Source organism: Argopecten irradians, chromosome 16 (assembly GCF_041381155.1).
Source record: "Argopecten irradians isolate NY chromosome 16, Ai_NY, whole genome shotgun sequence".
Classification (NCBI taxonomy): Eukaryota; Metazoa; Mollusca; class Bivalvia; order Pectinida; family Pectinidae; genus Argopecten; species Argopecten irradians.
The window spans coordinates 8,635,096-8,650,253 of NC_091149.1; the positions used below are offsets into that span (position 1 = coordinate 8,635,096).

The 15,158-nt window shown below is 36.9% G+C and overlaps 1 protein-coding gene and 1 long non-coding RNA gene across 3 annotated transcripts in view; both read right to left on the bottom strand.

Annotated features, from left to right (window-relative positions):
- LOC138310956 (uncharacterized) overlaps positions 1 to 15,158 on the bottom strand; it is a 33,075-nt gene that overhangs the window by 4,858 nt on the left and 13,059 nt on the right. For both annotated transcript variants that reach the window (XM_069252322.1, XM_069252323.1), the window contains exons 3-9: positions 13,661 to 14,770; positions 11,752 to 11,816; positions 11,546 to 11,607; positions 4,670 to 4,702; positions 2,548 to 2,714; positions 2,043 to 2,229; positions 1,123 to 1,302 (exon numbers count right to left, since the gene is read on the bottom strand). In XM_069252322.1, coding sequence (XP_069108423.1) covers positions 1,123 to 1,302; positions 2,043 to 2,229; positions 2,548 to 2,714; positions 4,670 to 4,702; positions 11,546 to 11,607; positions 11,752 to 11,816; positions 13,661 to 14,770 — 1,804 coding nt within the window. The remainder of the gene's footprint in view (positions 1 to 1,122; positions 1,303 to 2,042; positions 2,230 to 2,547; positions 2,715 to 4,669; positions 4,703 to 11,545; positions 11,608 to 11,751; positions 11,817 to 13,660; positions 14,771 to 15,158) is intronic.
- On the bottom strand, positions 8,528 to 9,716 carry LOC138310919 (uncharacterized). Its single transcript, XR_011206495.1, has 2 exons — positions 8,921 to 9,716; positions 8,528 to 8,656 (listed from the first exon to the last, which is right to left on the bottom strand). It is a non-coding gene; the product is annotated as an uncharacterized lncRNA (long non-coding RNA).

Sequence of the window (15,158 nt, forward strand, 5' to 3'; positions counted from 1 at the left end):
GACATAAACAACATATATAACATAGTCGTAGCATAATGTTAATGTCATTTCATTTGAAGTTAAGGTTACATAAAATAACATAAATAATATACCCATAGCATTACATTAATGCGTCGCATAAAAATAATACTGTAAAAGAAATTCTTGATTTGTTTTTGGTTTTCTAGAATATATTTCAGTATAGTTCAGTTAAGTAGACAGAATATTTGCATTTAAAGATGTTGTTTATCGATCATTACTTGTAATCCAGGCCCAAAGATCACGAATCAGTCTTAAATCTAAACAGTTTTATGTTTAAAGTGAATAGTCGGGCAAAGAAAACCAGTCTAAATGCGTTCATTGGCCTTCCAAAAGTTCTCGTATATTAATACGACCGTCAAGTTCTGCTTAGTTTCCCAGTTCTGACCATTAAAGTAAAGAAAAGTTGAAAGCATTGAAAGCGAGGCTGCGTGGAAATGTAACCACGGACATAGTGAGCCGGGAGGACGTTTTAGAATTCCCAAACTTTAAATCAATTTCTTCGTACGCAGACAGATTTTGACGAGAGATTTTATTTTCCATTTCTTAAGAAATTATACTGGATACATTCACACCATTTTTACCGACTTTAGCCATCCTTGCCCGACTGTTCACTTTAATCTTATCCAGATATAAACGACGTCACAAAAAGTTTCGTCATTTTTGACTGGCAAAGCAAAAACATAAATCTAAGACCTTTTCATGATCATGAACAGAATAAGTCTTTCCAAAACACCCCAAAACAATGTTCGTTTACGGGTAAATAATAATAAAAGAAAAATACAGATCTTGAACACCCTATCATTTTAGCTTAATGGCAATGTCTCTTTAACATAATCATAAAATATCAAAGAAACACAATTTAACAGAGCATGACAATTTATTGACTATTTCCCTATCCAATGTGGAGATGTGGATGTGGCGCAGTGGTAGAAGGCGCAGGTATGTTTGGCTAGGCGATTTGGTGCCGTAGATCATGAGTTCGAGGCCTGGATAGGGTACGAGTCAATAAATTGTCATGCTTTGTTAAATTGTGTTTCATTGATATTTAACATAATCATAAGTATACTCATGATTCTGTCGTTTTTGACTATTATAACCTACTACTTGTTATAACCGTTGTTTCGTCGCTTCTTCCTCATGCACGTTATGATGATGATGAAGATAAGGATGACGATGATAGCTGCTGCACATCCGCCGGCGATAGCGAGGACGAACTGCCACGTCATCTTTTTAACATCACATTTAACGCCTTCGTATTGGTAGAATTCGTCAATGTCGCATCTACAACAATACGTAAGGATTCGTTATATCGAACCTAACTACTCTCGATTTCTATAAGTTTCGAATCTTTTATCTCGAGTACCGGTGTTATTACAAAATTATTTTGAATATTTCTCATTGTGATAAAGAGGTTTGAGTTAGCCTTTTATTGTGGAAGTCTTATAAATCGAAATTATCAATACATGTTATTTATCTCACTGTATTGAGTTTTGCCTCATTTAGTAATGTTTCTGAATATAACATGATTTATCTATAAATAGTATTAATAGAACACATCTACCACTGACTCCTTAATTATCTCGAATTATTTGGACTACTGCAGAGTAAAGTAGCGATGTTTCTCTAAATCTTTCATTGTAAGAACATTTCTATTCACATTTGTGTAGTAGTATAATGATATTCATCTCTATCAGTCTATTCAAAGCTATCTCCTTTAATTAAATTTATGAACATTCCTTTTTTTTCAACGAGTGTACGAACAAAATCTCATCACGTGATTCTTCTGGATCTCCTTCAGGAATGTTAAATCATGAGATTTAAATCAATCGATAACCTGAATTAACTGTGTTACTATACAATTTTAAACAGTCCAAATACAAATATTTACGATACCATTACTTTGTAACCAACCTATACTTATTCATTTATTATTTATTAATTCATAACCGGTAATAATTCAAAATTACATGCAATTTACATTTAAGTTAATATATGAATGAGTATTCAGTTATGATATTTACTTGCATTTCCTTCTATGGCTTGCGTCTCCGGACACAACCTCAACATAACACTCTCCATTGGCTCCACAATCGAATGGAAATACGTCATCACACAGAAAGAAGCAGAAGGTTGAGTTTGAACCGTTACAAGCATATCCCGAAGGACAATAGTTGTCCGCATCACAATTGTCTGAGGTTTGGTTTACAACTGAAGGCGGAAGACAAAAATAATTCCATAATGAAATGCATCTAATTAAGTGTGGCTTCAGCACTAAACTTCATTCAATTTACAATTATAAGTGTATGAACACTTTTTATACTGGACGACGACAAATTTACTGAAGCGCGCTACCAAATGCAACGTCAAAGTGATTTTGATTGCATAATAAGCGGATGAACAGAACAACGACACAAGCACACAAGCCTTTGGTAAGTTATATAGAGATGTCATAGTGGAAATGTAAATACCATATATAAAAATAACAAACAGTAATAATATATTTGAAATCATTTGTTTTAAACGTACCTCCTGAAAGGACTCCATTTATTTCGTCATTCGTCATATTTATTTTATCGTTACTTTGTAACTTCTCAAGCGACACGTTTAATTCGCTTTGGAATGTATCTTTTAATGACGCCGGAACTTCAGCTGTAAAATTATAATGTATAATTCCGCTGTTTCCATTAGTTGATCTGAAAAAAGATTTACAAGATATGCTTATTGTACATGAAACTAAAATGTCCCTTTATAAACAGAACTATTGAGTAGAACCTAAACTTAAATTTTCATTATGGATTGAAGGTTTTCTTTTTTGGATTTCATTAGTTTAACGTCCTATTAACAGCCAGGAAGTTCCTGATTTGTTGGTGGAGGATAAACTGAAGTATCCGGAAAACAAACAAGAGGCCCAAAGGGCCTTAACGGTCATCTGACTACTTTGGCAATAGTAAAATTAATTATATATGATGTCACTTTGTCAGGACCATGTCAGGATCATTTTCAATTTCTTTCAACAAATTTGATTAAAAACAAGAGGCCCAAGGGCCTTTAAATATAGGAAATTAATTAGATATAGTGTCATGGTAGCCATCTTCGATTTGGGATCAACCAGAGATGTAACAATACTTTGTCGGGACCATGTCAGGATCATTTCATGCAAGTTTCAGCCAAATCGCACCGGTAGAACTTGAGAAGAAGTTCAAAATGTGTTTTCAAGATGGCGGCTGTGGCGGCCATCTTGGATTTCAGATCGACCCGAAAAATAACAACACTTTGTCGGGACCATGTCAGGATCATTTCATGCAAGTTTCTGCCAAATCGCATTGGTAGAACTTGAGAAGAAGTTCAAAATGTGTTTTCAAGATGGCGGCTGTGGTGGCCATCTTGGATTACGGATCGACCCGAAAAATAACAACACTTTGTCAGGACCATGTCAGGATCATTTCATGCAAGTTTCAGCCAAATCACACCGGTAGAACTTGAGAAGAAGTTCAAAATGTGTTTTCAAGATGGCCGCTGTGGCAGCCATCTTGGATTTCGGATCAACCCGAAAAATAACAACACTTTGTCGGGACCATGTCAGGATCATTTCATGCAAGTTTCAGACAAATCGCACCGGCAGAACTTGAGAAGAAGTTCAACATGTGTTTTCAAGATGGCAGCTGTGGGGGCCATCTTGGATTTCGGATCGACCCGAAAAATAACAACACTTTGTCGGGACCATGTCAGGATCATTTCATGCAAGTTTCAGCCAAATCGCACTGGTAGAACTTGAGAAGAAGTTCAAAATGTGTTTTCAAGATGGCGGCTGTGGCGGCCATCTTGGATTTCGGATCGACCCGAAAAATAACAACACTTTGTCGGGACCATGTCAGGATCATTTCATGCAAGTTTCAGCCAAATCGCACTTGTAGAACTTGAGAAGAAGTTCAAAATGTGTTTTCAAGATGGCTGTGGCGGCCATCTTGGATTTCGGATCGACCCGAAAAATAACAACACTTTGTTGGGACCATGTCAGGATCATTTCATGTAAGTTTCAGCTAAATCGCACTGGTAGAACTTGAGAAGAAGTTCAAAATGTGAACAATTAATGCACGGCGGACGACGACGGACGAAACATGATGACTATAGGTCATCTAGACCGGAGAAAAAACAACCAACCAGCGGTCAGTACCTGGCAACTGCCCTACATGGGATTCGAACTCGCATACCAGGGATGGAGGGGCTTGTGGTAATATGTCGAGACATCTAAACCACACGGCCACCGCAGACCCTAGGAAGTTTACTCATTTATCTTAACTGAATTCTTCCTCTCTTATAAATAAAAAAAAACACGATATTATTAACGAATTTACTTGATAATGTTGACATATATAATCATTTAGCCATATTAGTTGATAGATATATTAATTTCATACCCGAGCTATATTCCCTTAAACAAAAAAGCAAAAAGTAGGATACATGTCTCATTCATATCAGTACTTTTGCTGTCGATATCAAGTTGCTTTAACACAATGTACAATGGATTTGTTTGTTAAGCGTTTGTGCGAATCCGTTGATCCATCAAAAAATGAAAATAATAGTGACATCAATATTTTATCCAATTATTATATATCAAACTTTGTATTCAACAGATTGATCAACAAACCTTTTTCGTCTTGAGGTGTTCGCACTAGGACAACTGAAAATGAAATGTTACAAAATCATAACATTTACTATGCTTATCTATGTTTGTTTGTTTGTTTGATTTATTAACGTCCTATTAACAGCTATGGTCATGTAAGGACGGCCTCCCATGCATGCGGTGTGCTGCGTGTATGTTGTGCGAGGTGAGTGTACTGGGAGACTGCGGTATGTTCGTGTTGTGTCTTCTTGTATAGTGGAACTGTTGCCCTTTTTATAGTGCTATATCACTGAAGCATGCCGCCGAAGACACCAAGCACCACACCCCACCCGGTCACATTATACTGACAACGGGCGAACCAGTCGTCCCACTCCCTGTATGCTGAACGCTAAGCAGGAGCAGAAACTACCACTTTTATAGACTTTGGTGTGTCTCGGCCAGGGGACAGAACCCAGAGCCTTCCTCACAGGGGCGAACGCTCAACTCAAGGCCAAAAGTGAGGCGGTGCCAAGGGAGGCATTAGGAAAGATGGAGTCAGTTAGGAAGAAGAGAAAAGATAAGATCCTAAATTTAGTCGCCTTTTACGATCATGCAATAGGGGCAGCAGGTACAATTCTAACGCCCTACCTGCAGGGCCAACTATGCTTATCTATATAGATGATGTCAATATAGTCTATGTTGCATTTAATTTACCAATGTGGGAATATAGGTCACTCGCCTTACATATGATGTTGATTATTTTAGTGTGTGTGCCATAGTTGCTGTGGTCCCTTTCATCTGTTTGATATGACACCGGTAGGGTAGGGCTATGTATATAAACATTCCACGTGCGTTTCCGGTTGAATATTATTATAGCGGCTATGGTTTGTACCCTTGGGCAGTCTAGGTTAACTTGGTGTTTACCCTCGATACTACAGGATATCGGTGAGTTGCCGGATGAGGTTCCGCGCTCACTGCGCATATGCCATAGATTAGACCAATCAGAATGGGTGTGCGACATCGCAAATAGGACCATGGGAAGGGGATTATAAAAATGGGCTGCACAGCCAAATTGTACGACTTGCATGGCCGGATAACCGGCCAACACCCAGGGAGAGATACCTCTCCCACCTCAGGAGCTGATAACAGCTACCACACAGTGCTGACAACAGCACACGTACATTAGTACGTAAACGTTAGGGCACGTGGGGGTGTGTACACGTTAGTTAGGGAGTGGGGCTGTTGCTAGTGTTTACCGGGAGGTGAGGGTGTAGTGTATAAGTTTATAGGTATAGGAGGGGGTAGATGTACCGTTATCGATAGGTCCTATATAATCCTATAGGGGTGTACGTATACTGAAACCGTTTATCTTTGTGTATTACTTTTACTTACTTTGTTACCGTTTATATGTATCACTGTTTAATTGATCTAGTTAATTAATATGAATAAATCTCCATTTAACTTTATGTAAGTGTTTGTTGATGTGTAATTAAATTGCTCCGCCACATCCTTATGAACTTGGGATTGAGCTGTCTGTAATCAGCTCAGCGTGTGTGCGTGTCTCTACTCTCGGGATTCGTCTGCTGACCGGTGTCGTGAGGATTGTAAATCAAAACTATACGATCACAACATTTGGGAACTGACGTCCCCTCGACGCTAGTCCCGGGAGTGGGGACGCGCTATTACAGAATGGTGCTGTGACCAGGATGTGGAATGTGAGTATTTGATTATATAACACTTGAACTATTTGTGAAATTCAGTTTCAAGGCAATGTGTATTTTGTAACCTTTATTGTTAGAAATAGCAAGTCCTGTAACAATAGACGTTCATTTACATGTTAAAACACAAAACTGTTATAATGAAGTAAGTTTTTGCTCTACGGTATCAGAAACTAGGAATAAGGATATTGATAAAACTTTGTTAGGTTTTGTCGTTGAAAGTATATCAGTGAGACCATATTGTGTTGGTATGGGGAGATTGTAACTCTAAGGAAACTAGAAAGGAGCGTTACATTAATTAGAAAACTAATGAGTAATGAGAGGTCCAGCCAGTATTTAAACGTCAAAGAGAGAGTTGGTAAATTGGAAGGAAACTCTAGGGGGTATAGATAAACAAGGGAAAGTGTCAGGTCGGGTTCGACAATGGTTACTGGTGTATTATAGACATAGGTTGTCTTAATGCAAGGTGCATTTACATAGGGTAACATTTAGAATGCTGATAGACATTAGGCTCAATGTGTCTGTTTCTCCAATTGTTAAATGGGGTTAAGTTCACCAACTCAAAGGTGGATTCATTATGTTTTCAAAATGGGATAAAATGGTAGCGATACATAGTTTCGGGAGTGGAGAGATCGGCCGAGGTATACAGAATTAAATTCCTAGTGATACCTCCTATGTCAACAGTTGGGAGGGGATATATTTCATACACTAATGGGACATTGATGACAGGCTAGGGCGTGAGACCATCTAACGGGACAAGCACGTGTGTATCTGACTAGCCAGGGTCAGGATAGTACACTGTTACCACTGGAATTGGATTACTCAAACAGTTACTGGACCACCCCTACTGTGAGGAATGGTATGAGTGTGACCTGATGTGACCTCGATCCTTAACTCAGAATAATGACAGGGTCAGGTCAGGTAGCAGCCACAGAAGATACCAGACATCTCCATTGGCATTGGCCTCGAGGAACTGTACCAGTTCTAGGGGGTTAATTGTCAATCAAATGGGGATCAATGGAGCTGTATGAGGGATACGGAGACGTTACGTACCTCCGTGAAGATGAAGGAAGACAATACCGGGGACGTTACGTACCTCCGGGGGGTGGGATGGATTAAGAAGAGGACCACCGGAACTGGAAGAACACAGGAAACGGACATATTTTTTGAAGAGTGTGGTACAACGATTTTGTGTTAACGTTGACTGTGTTAAGCGTTATGCGATTTTGATTTCATTCGTGTGGATTTTGAAAAGAGAAGAAATTGTGACTTAAACATTTGGATTATTTTCATTTGTGAAATGTGAAATGTGAAATATTGTGGATTATGCCATTTTTCATTTCAGGGAAAACATTGACATTTCATTGCTATTTGTTTGATTTTCAGCTAAACTATAAGTTTTCGTTATGGATAAAAGTTCCTATGGGTTAATGTTCTTTATGGTTACTCAGATTTCGTGGTGGGATTCTAGATTCGAACTTAGTGCAGTACCTGTTAATCTATATTAATGGGGTATGTCACTAAAAGGTTATTGTTCCATATTTTGAGGTATTAATCGGTATTAAGCTGGTGGTTATAATGTTAAATGTATATTATGGACAAGATTATATTTTGGTATATTGTTCTACATAGTGTTTTATGTCCATATTTACTGTACACCATATTTGGATAGAAGCTATGATAATGTTTGGTTTATGATACATGGAGGTCAGTACTGCCTGCTCCATAGAAATAGTGGTTCTGAAAATACTGTCACATTATACCGGGTTATGATGTGTGTAGTTTGTGTAGCTTTCAGATTTGGATTTGTTAATGATTGGAGGATTTTACTTTTGTATTCATAGAGGCGGAAGTGATACCCATTCCAAGGGTAATTAAGGTTGATAGTCTTGGTGATAAAGGTATATTTTTGTGAAAACGATACTTTGATCTTAAAGGGGGAGGAATGTGGGAATATAGGTCACTCGCCTTACGTCCCAGTGGGCACACAACATCCGGAGGACGTTTTTATTAGGTCCGATCGCAACGTTGCATTTAGGTTGCAAAAAGGTTGCAAATGAAAGTTTGGGGAACGTTTTTTGACAACGTCCGCCGAATGTTTTCATATAATGTTTTCACAACGTTTGTATGTTACGTTGTTTATTTTCATTATTCTAGTATTTTGAAGTACAATAACAACAAAATATAGTGTTTATATAATATTTTAATGTCTTCTGCTCATCCTGCATGAATTAGATGCAACAACTTCCACCTAGACTGTTTGTGTATGAGCCATTTCACGTACTTCCGTGTGTACTTATGTAAGCATTCTCATCTGTAAAAGAAAAACAGAATAAAATATTAAAAATCTATATAATGATTTAGACGATATATTTTTCATGTGCCGGTACGTTATTACATAAATAAAAACACAAATAGGATACAGGCACATCAGGGAATTTGTATAAGTTAATGTATATGTGTATACATACTACTCAAAATACTGACTACACATATAGATAAAATAACTTACCGCGATATGATATAATAAACACATTCTTTTTAAAACAAGTTTGTATACGAATCAACAAAGACTTACCTTGAAATATCTGTTGATATCTGGAAGTTATATATCCTGTTTGGATGCTGTCGAGGCAAAGAAATGTTATTGGTGTGAAGCACGTGTGTACACAAAGTTTGAATGAACAAAGAACCGGAAGTGAAAATAACCGCGCAAACACCAAACAAATCTTTACGAGTTTCCACTCCTAGTTTCTGTAGTGTGCGGGGAAAAATATGTAAAATGTCATATAAATAAAATCACAATTTATTGGTATAAAAAGACGCTTTATTCTAATGATTTTAATTTTTTGTTTTAAATAGTTAATACCGACCCCTAGCGGATAAACTTTAAAATGAAAGGGAGGTAACACAACTCTTTTATCATAACTCGGTAGTTTACATATTTGACGTAATAATCGGTATGTAAACTTGGTATTTATAATTATACTTTTTGTTTTGTTTTCATCTATTCAATTAATACCTATAGTATCTGTAATTAAAAAAATAAAACTATTTAAAAGTACAAAAAATGATTAATTATTTTTTCATTAGTTAATAATTATTGAAAAAAATATAAGGCCTACTTGTATGTATCATTATTTGAATAGATTCATTCGCTTCCTTTAAAAGTTGTTTCCAACAATAATACTTTTTGAAATATATTAAATTATTGTCAAAGTTTTTTTCCTAACCATATAAAAACATTCTCAGGACGTCAAGTGCTAATGTCGTGAGGACGTTTGGAGAAAAACGTTCTCACAACATTGTCAGAATGTCCCCGACGTCGCAACCTAAATAAAACGTTGCCAAAATGTTGTCCGGACGTTATGTGCCCACTGGGGTGTGGTATATACTTCCTTTATTGTGTGTGCCATAGTTGCTGTGGTCCCTTTCATCTGTTTGATATGACACCGGTAGGGTAGGGCTATGTATATAAACATTCCACGTGCGTTTCCGGTTGAGTATTATTATAGCGGCTATGGTATGTATCCTTGGGCAGTCTAGGTTAACTTGGTGTTTACCCTCGATACTACATGATATCGGTGAGTTGCCGGATGAGGTTCCGCGCTCACTGCGCATATGCCATAGATAAAACCAATCAGAATGGGTGTGCGACATCGCAAATAGGACCATGGGAAGGGGATTATAAAAGGGGCTGCACAGCCAAATTGTACGACTTGCATGGTCGGATAACCGGCCAACACCCAGGGAGAGATACCTCTCCCACCTCAGGAGCTGATAACAGCTACCACACAGTGCTGACAACAGCACACGTACATTAGTACGTAAACGTTAGGGCACGTGGGGGTGTGTACACGTTAGTTAGGGAGTGGGGCTGTTGCTAGTGTTTACCGGGAGGTGAGGGTGTAGTGTATAAGTTTATAGGTATAGGAGGGGGGTAGATGTACCGTTATCAATAGGTCCTATATAATCCTATAGGGGTGTTCGTATACTGAAACCGTTTATCTTGGTGTATTACTTTTACTTACTTTGTTACCGTTTATATGTATCACTGTTTAATTGATCTAGTTAATTAATATGAATAAATCTCCATTTAACTTCATGTAAGTGTTTGTTGATGTGTAGTTAAATTGCTCCGCCACATCCTTTATGAACTTGGGATTGAGCTGTCTGTAATCAGCTCAGCGTGTGTGCGTGTCTCTACTCTCGGGATTCGTCTGCTGACCGGTGTCGTGGGGATTGTAAATCAAAACTATACGATCACAACATTTGGGAACTGACGTCCCCTCGACGCTGGTCCCGGGAGTGGGGACGCGCTATTACACCATCAATGCAATTAAATCAGTACGTTAATTAATCCATATAACCAAACAAATATTTAAACCATCTATATTTGTTTGTAGGACTTGTTTTCGTAGAAGTGTGTTAACACTAGTTTATATTCGATTCCATGTAACATTGAAAACTTATGTAAACTCCCCTAAAATAAAAGTTGAAATTAAATATTATTTACGTATGACTAAGCCATTTATTGCGATATAATACAAAAGAATATAATTTAACATCACAAATCAAAGATAGCAGTTCAAAAGAGATTTTTTTTTTCTAAAAAAATACTCATCACAACAAAATATCTAAAAGTTACAATATTCAGACATAAAGGACATTCATCACAAAAGCATGATCACTAATTATAAGTTAGTTGCCTATTCTATGGTTAATGACATTAGTTTATTTATCAATGTATATTTATCAATCGTTTAAAGATGCTCCACCGCTGACAAATGGTATTTTTTCACTATTAAAAAACAGGAGCAGACGATTTAGTATTTTTCTCCAGTTACAAAAGTTACTTACTTTACACCATAACCACCATTGAAAAGTTTGAGCTTCTAATCTTACTTCAAGTTAAAAATATGAAAAATAATTAATTGCATCCCGAATAAATTCCGTGACACGATATCCTATATGGAATGAAGTACTGATTGCGCATGCACCAAAAGCGAAATAAATTATTATATATTATTTTTTGTGTTAATTAGGCATATTTATACACGATTAAACACCAATTATTGTTCAAATGATTAACATCATTTATGCTCTGTTGGCGGTGGAGCATCTTTAAGCAAGTTTTGAGATATGATCAAAACGATTAATTATAATTTTTAGAGAGATACATATAATGTGTAATTTGCGTTACCTTGATGTGGGGGTGAAAGAAAGACTGTTAAAAACAGCATCTGTAAAATACGTCGACTCAATCTGAAATAAATAAATAAAAAAAAAGCTCAGAACTAATGCAAAAAACCTGTATGACCTGTCTTTACTGATTAGAACTGGTAAACTGACTACAGCATAATATCTCAATAGTACATCATTAAATATATATCAATGTAGGGAACTTACCTCTGATTCATTAAAATTTTCACAGATGAATACAAGTTCAAATGTCACGGTAAATATTGCAGTATCTAAAACAAATAAAAGTGGCAAGATTATTAAAGAAAAGACGGAAACCACATGAAATAACATTTTGTTCTGCAGCTTGCGTGTTCTTTAAAACGCTTGAAATGGCCAAGTAATTGGTTATGCTAATGAACGACACTAAATAGTACAAATTCATGAATATTCATGAACCACAGGCCGGGCATTTGTTTATCTTTGTGCACTGCCATAGTCGTAATTACTTAACAAGAACATCACTAAAACAGAGTTAGTAAAGAGTGAAATAGTACATTTATGTAAAAGGTACGATGGCCCATTTGAGCCTGTCAAATTACAACTATCTGATTGAATAAGTTGTTCCTTTATAAATTGACAAAGCTTTTGACATAATGACGTGTTATTGGGAGACTGTTGAATGGGGACTTTTAGATTCCAGTCTCGACCTTTGGCTCGACATTGATTGATATTGCAGCGACAAACAGTGAAACGAAGGCTATCATCAGTTCGACATTCCATGTAAATGTAGTCAGTTAAACGATTGAAACCAAAAAACAACGTAGGAACGCGATCTGGGTTATATTGTTTGTCACGTTATCGCTGCAATATATTAAAGATCAATTCACCAGTCTCCATATAATTCTCCCCGATACCTTGCCCTGCCCACCGTAAATGGTCATCTACACTTTGTCAATTTATAAATGAACAACTTCTTTAGAGTAAACGGTCATGTACACTATGTTTATTTATAAATGTACAACTAATTCAATGAAGTAGTTGTAATTTGACAGGCTCAAACGGGCCATCGTGGAAAAGACTACATTAATCATCATTATTATAAACAATGTAGAGTTCCGAAATAAATCCATTTCTGCATATTACATATGTATAGCCATATTTGTTCCTTTGTGAATAAATAACTTCGCTAATTGCTAAATACATGTAGAGGATCTTACATTAGTGGCTATGTAATATGAAATTTGTAAAACGAATTCAATAATTTGATATTTCACTTGCCTTTAGGTGAATGGCATATCAAATTATTGAACGAGTTATTTATCACATAACTTTCATTAATAGAAATATAAATGAAACAATCATGGGGCGTCATATATAGATTATGACGTCGAATCTAAATGTGACGTGATGATAGTGTGGTTCGACAATAGTAATGTGTCTTACGATATTCAGTACATGGCTAGATGGACCAGTTATGAGATAAAACTTGTTCTGTTTTGCGGCATAATAGTTATAAGTACACTTACAGAAACGGATCAATACCGTTTACTCCCATTACTGTAGAAAGGGTTTCTATAAAGTACTATCTAACACATACGTTAAAGGCTCGCTTCCTTTCTAAAGCACAGAACAATTAAAGTTTCCGAAATAAAATAACATATGAAAATTTATATCGATGGTCTAAGATAAGGTTACAATACCATACGAATACAAATTCACCTGCAAAATATATGTTTAAAGTAAAAATTAATTTCGCTGTTTCGCCGTCTGGCGCTGTGATAGTCAACTAACGCGCCGTAATTAGGACGACGGCGGGAAACATAAGACGATCGCGTTATGAATATAAACATTTAATTTATTTTAATCAAATATTTTAGAACGTGATGATCAGTGTATTAATAACGTTAAGTTAATAACTTTTGCGATCATACAATATTATAAATCTCGTTTTACAATCCCATTTTAAAAACAAATCCCGTTTCGGAAGGTAATGGACCTTTAACGAATTGATTACTTTGATATTATAAAGCAACATAGATATTGTGTATGTAAGATATTTGGTTAATCATAATACTTAAAACCATGTCCATTTCACCAAAAGAATCATAAAATAAATGCCCTGCATATTTCTTACTTATGTTTCCCGGTTTTGGAGGATATTGTTGCGCTGCTGTTGTTGTCGTTGTAGACGGACTCGTAGTAGTTGGTGTTGTAGGAGTATCTGTTGGTGGAGATGTTGGAATAATTGTAGCAGATATAAAATAGCTTGACCACATCGACGAAAGTGTTGGTTCGACTGACATCGTGTAGGAGGCATTGCTACTGCCATTAAAAATATCTGAAGACGAAAAATTCTGTGTGGCAGTTATCATACTTGTATCAATCACTGCGGTTGTCACCATAGATGTACCAATAGTCACTGATGGTAGCATTGCTGTTGCTGATGATATGTCGACAGAGGTGTAAGAGGTAGTAGACACATCTGAAGGTGTGGTTGACGTAGTGGTGTCGACAGAGGTGTATAATAAAGTAGACAGATCAGAGGTTGTGGTTGACGTGATGGTGGTGTCGCCGATAGTGTGAGAGGAAGTAGGAGCCACTGTGGTGGCGTCTGTCGTATACACACTACTATCAGAGGAAGGTGTATACTTATCAGAATTAATTGAACCACTTTCAAAGCTAGTAGAATACATGCGAGTTGTTTCACTTGGCTGTACGCTAGTGGTATAAGGTTCCGTCGTGGTTTGGCTCTGTAAACTAGAGTTCCAATCTGTTGAACTCTGTAGAGATGCTATGCTATCTGCAGCACCAGATGCCGTGCTAGATTCTACTTCTGTCACGTTATCAGTACTCAATTCATTGCTAGGAGTACTCGTTAGAGATTCGGTAGGAGCTACAATACTTGTATTCATGCCAGTCATTTCCGATGAGGATGAAGCACTTAAAGAGTCAGTCTGGACATTTGAAACTGGCATTGTTTGTATAGTGGTATCAACAGAAGTTTGTGATATTTCCGAAAGAAAAGCCGACGTCCCGACGTTTGAGGATTCTCCTAAATCCGTATCAGACGTCGTAAAAGAATTAAACTCTGTTGTGGTTTGAAAAGAGTTATCACTGGAAGTCAGAGAGGTCGTTTCCATAACACTAGGACCGACATCCGAGAAAGTCCCGGTCGGACTTATAGTCGATGATATAACATCTGATGTCGTCGATAAACACGGTGAAATATGCTGCGTGATAATAACTGAAAAAGAGAAACATTTTATTTAAAGTGTGCAATAAAGATATACAAACAGTACTGTTTTATGCGACAGTAAAACAAAATGCAAATTCGTCATACTGCAAACGTAGAGGTTTACGGGAGGGGGAACTTTCGCTAATTACGCCAAGGTCGATTGATCAAGAAATGCACCCCTCGCTTAAGTTTAATGCATGTAAACCGCGAAATTAAAGTGAACAGTTGGGCAAGGATGGCTAAAGTCGGTAAAAATGGTGCGAACGTATCCAGTATAATTTCTTATGAAATGGAAAAATAAAATCTCTCGTCAAAATTTGTCTGCGTGCGAAGAAATTAATTTAAAGTATGGGAATTCTAAAACGTCCTCCCGGCTCACTATGTCCGTGGTTACATT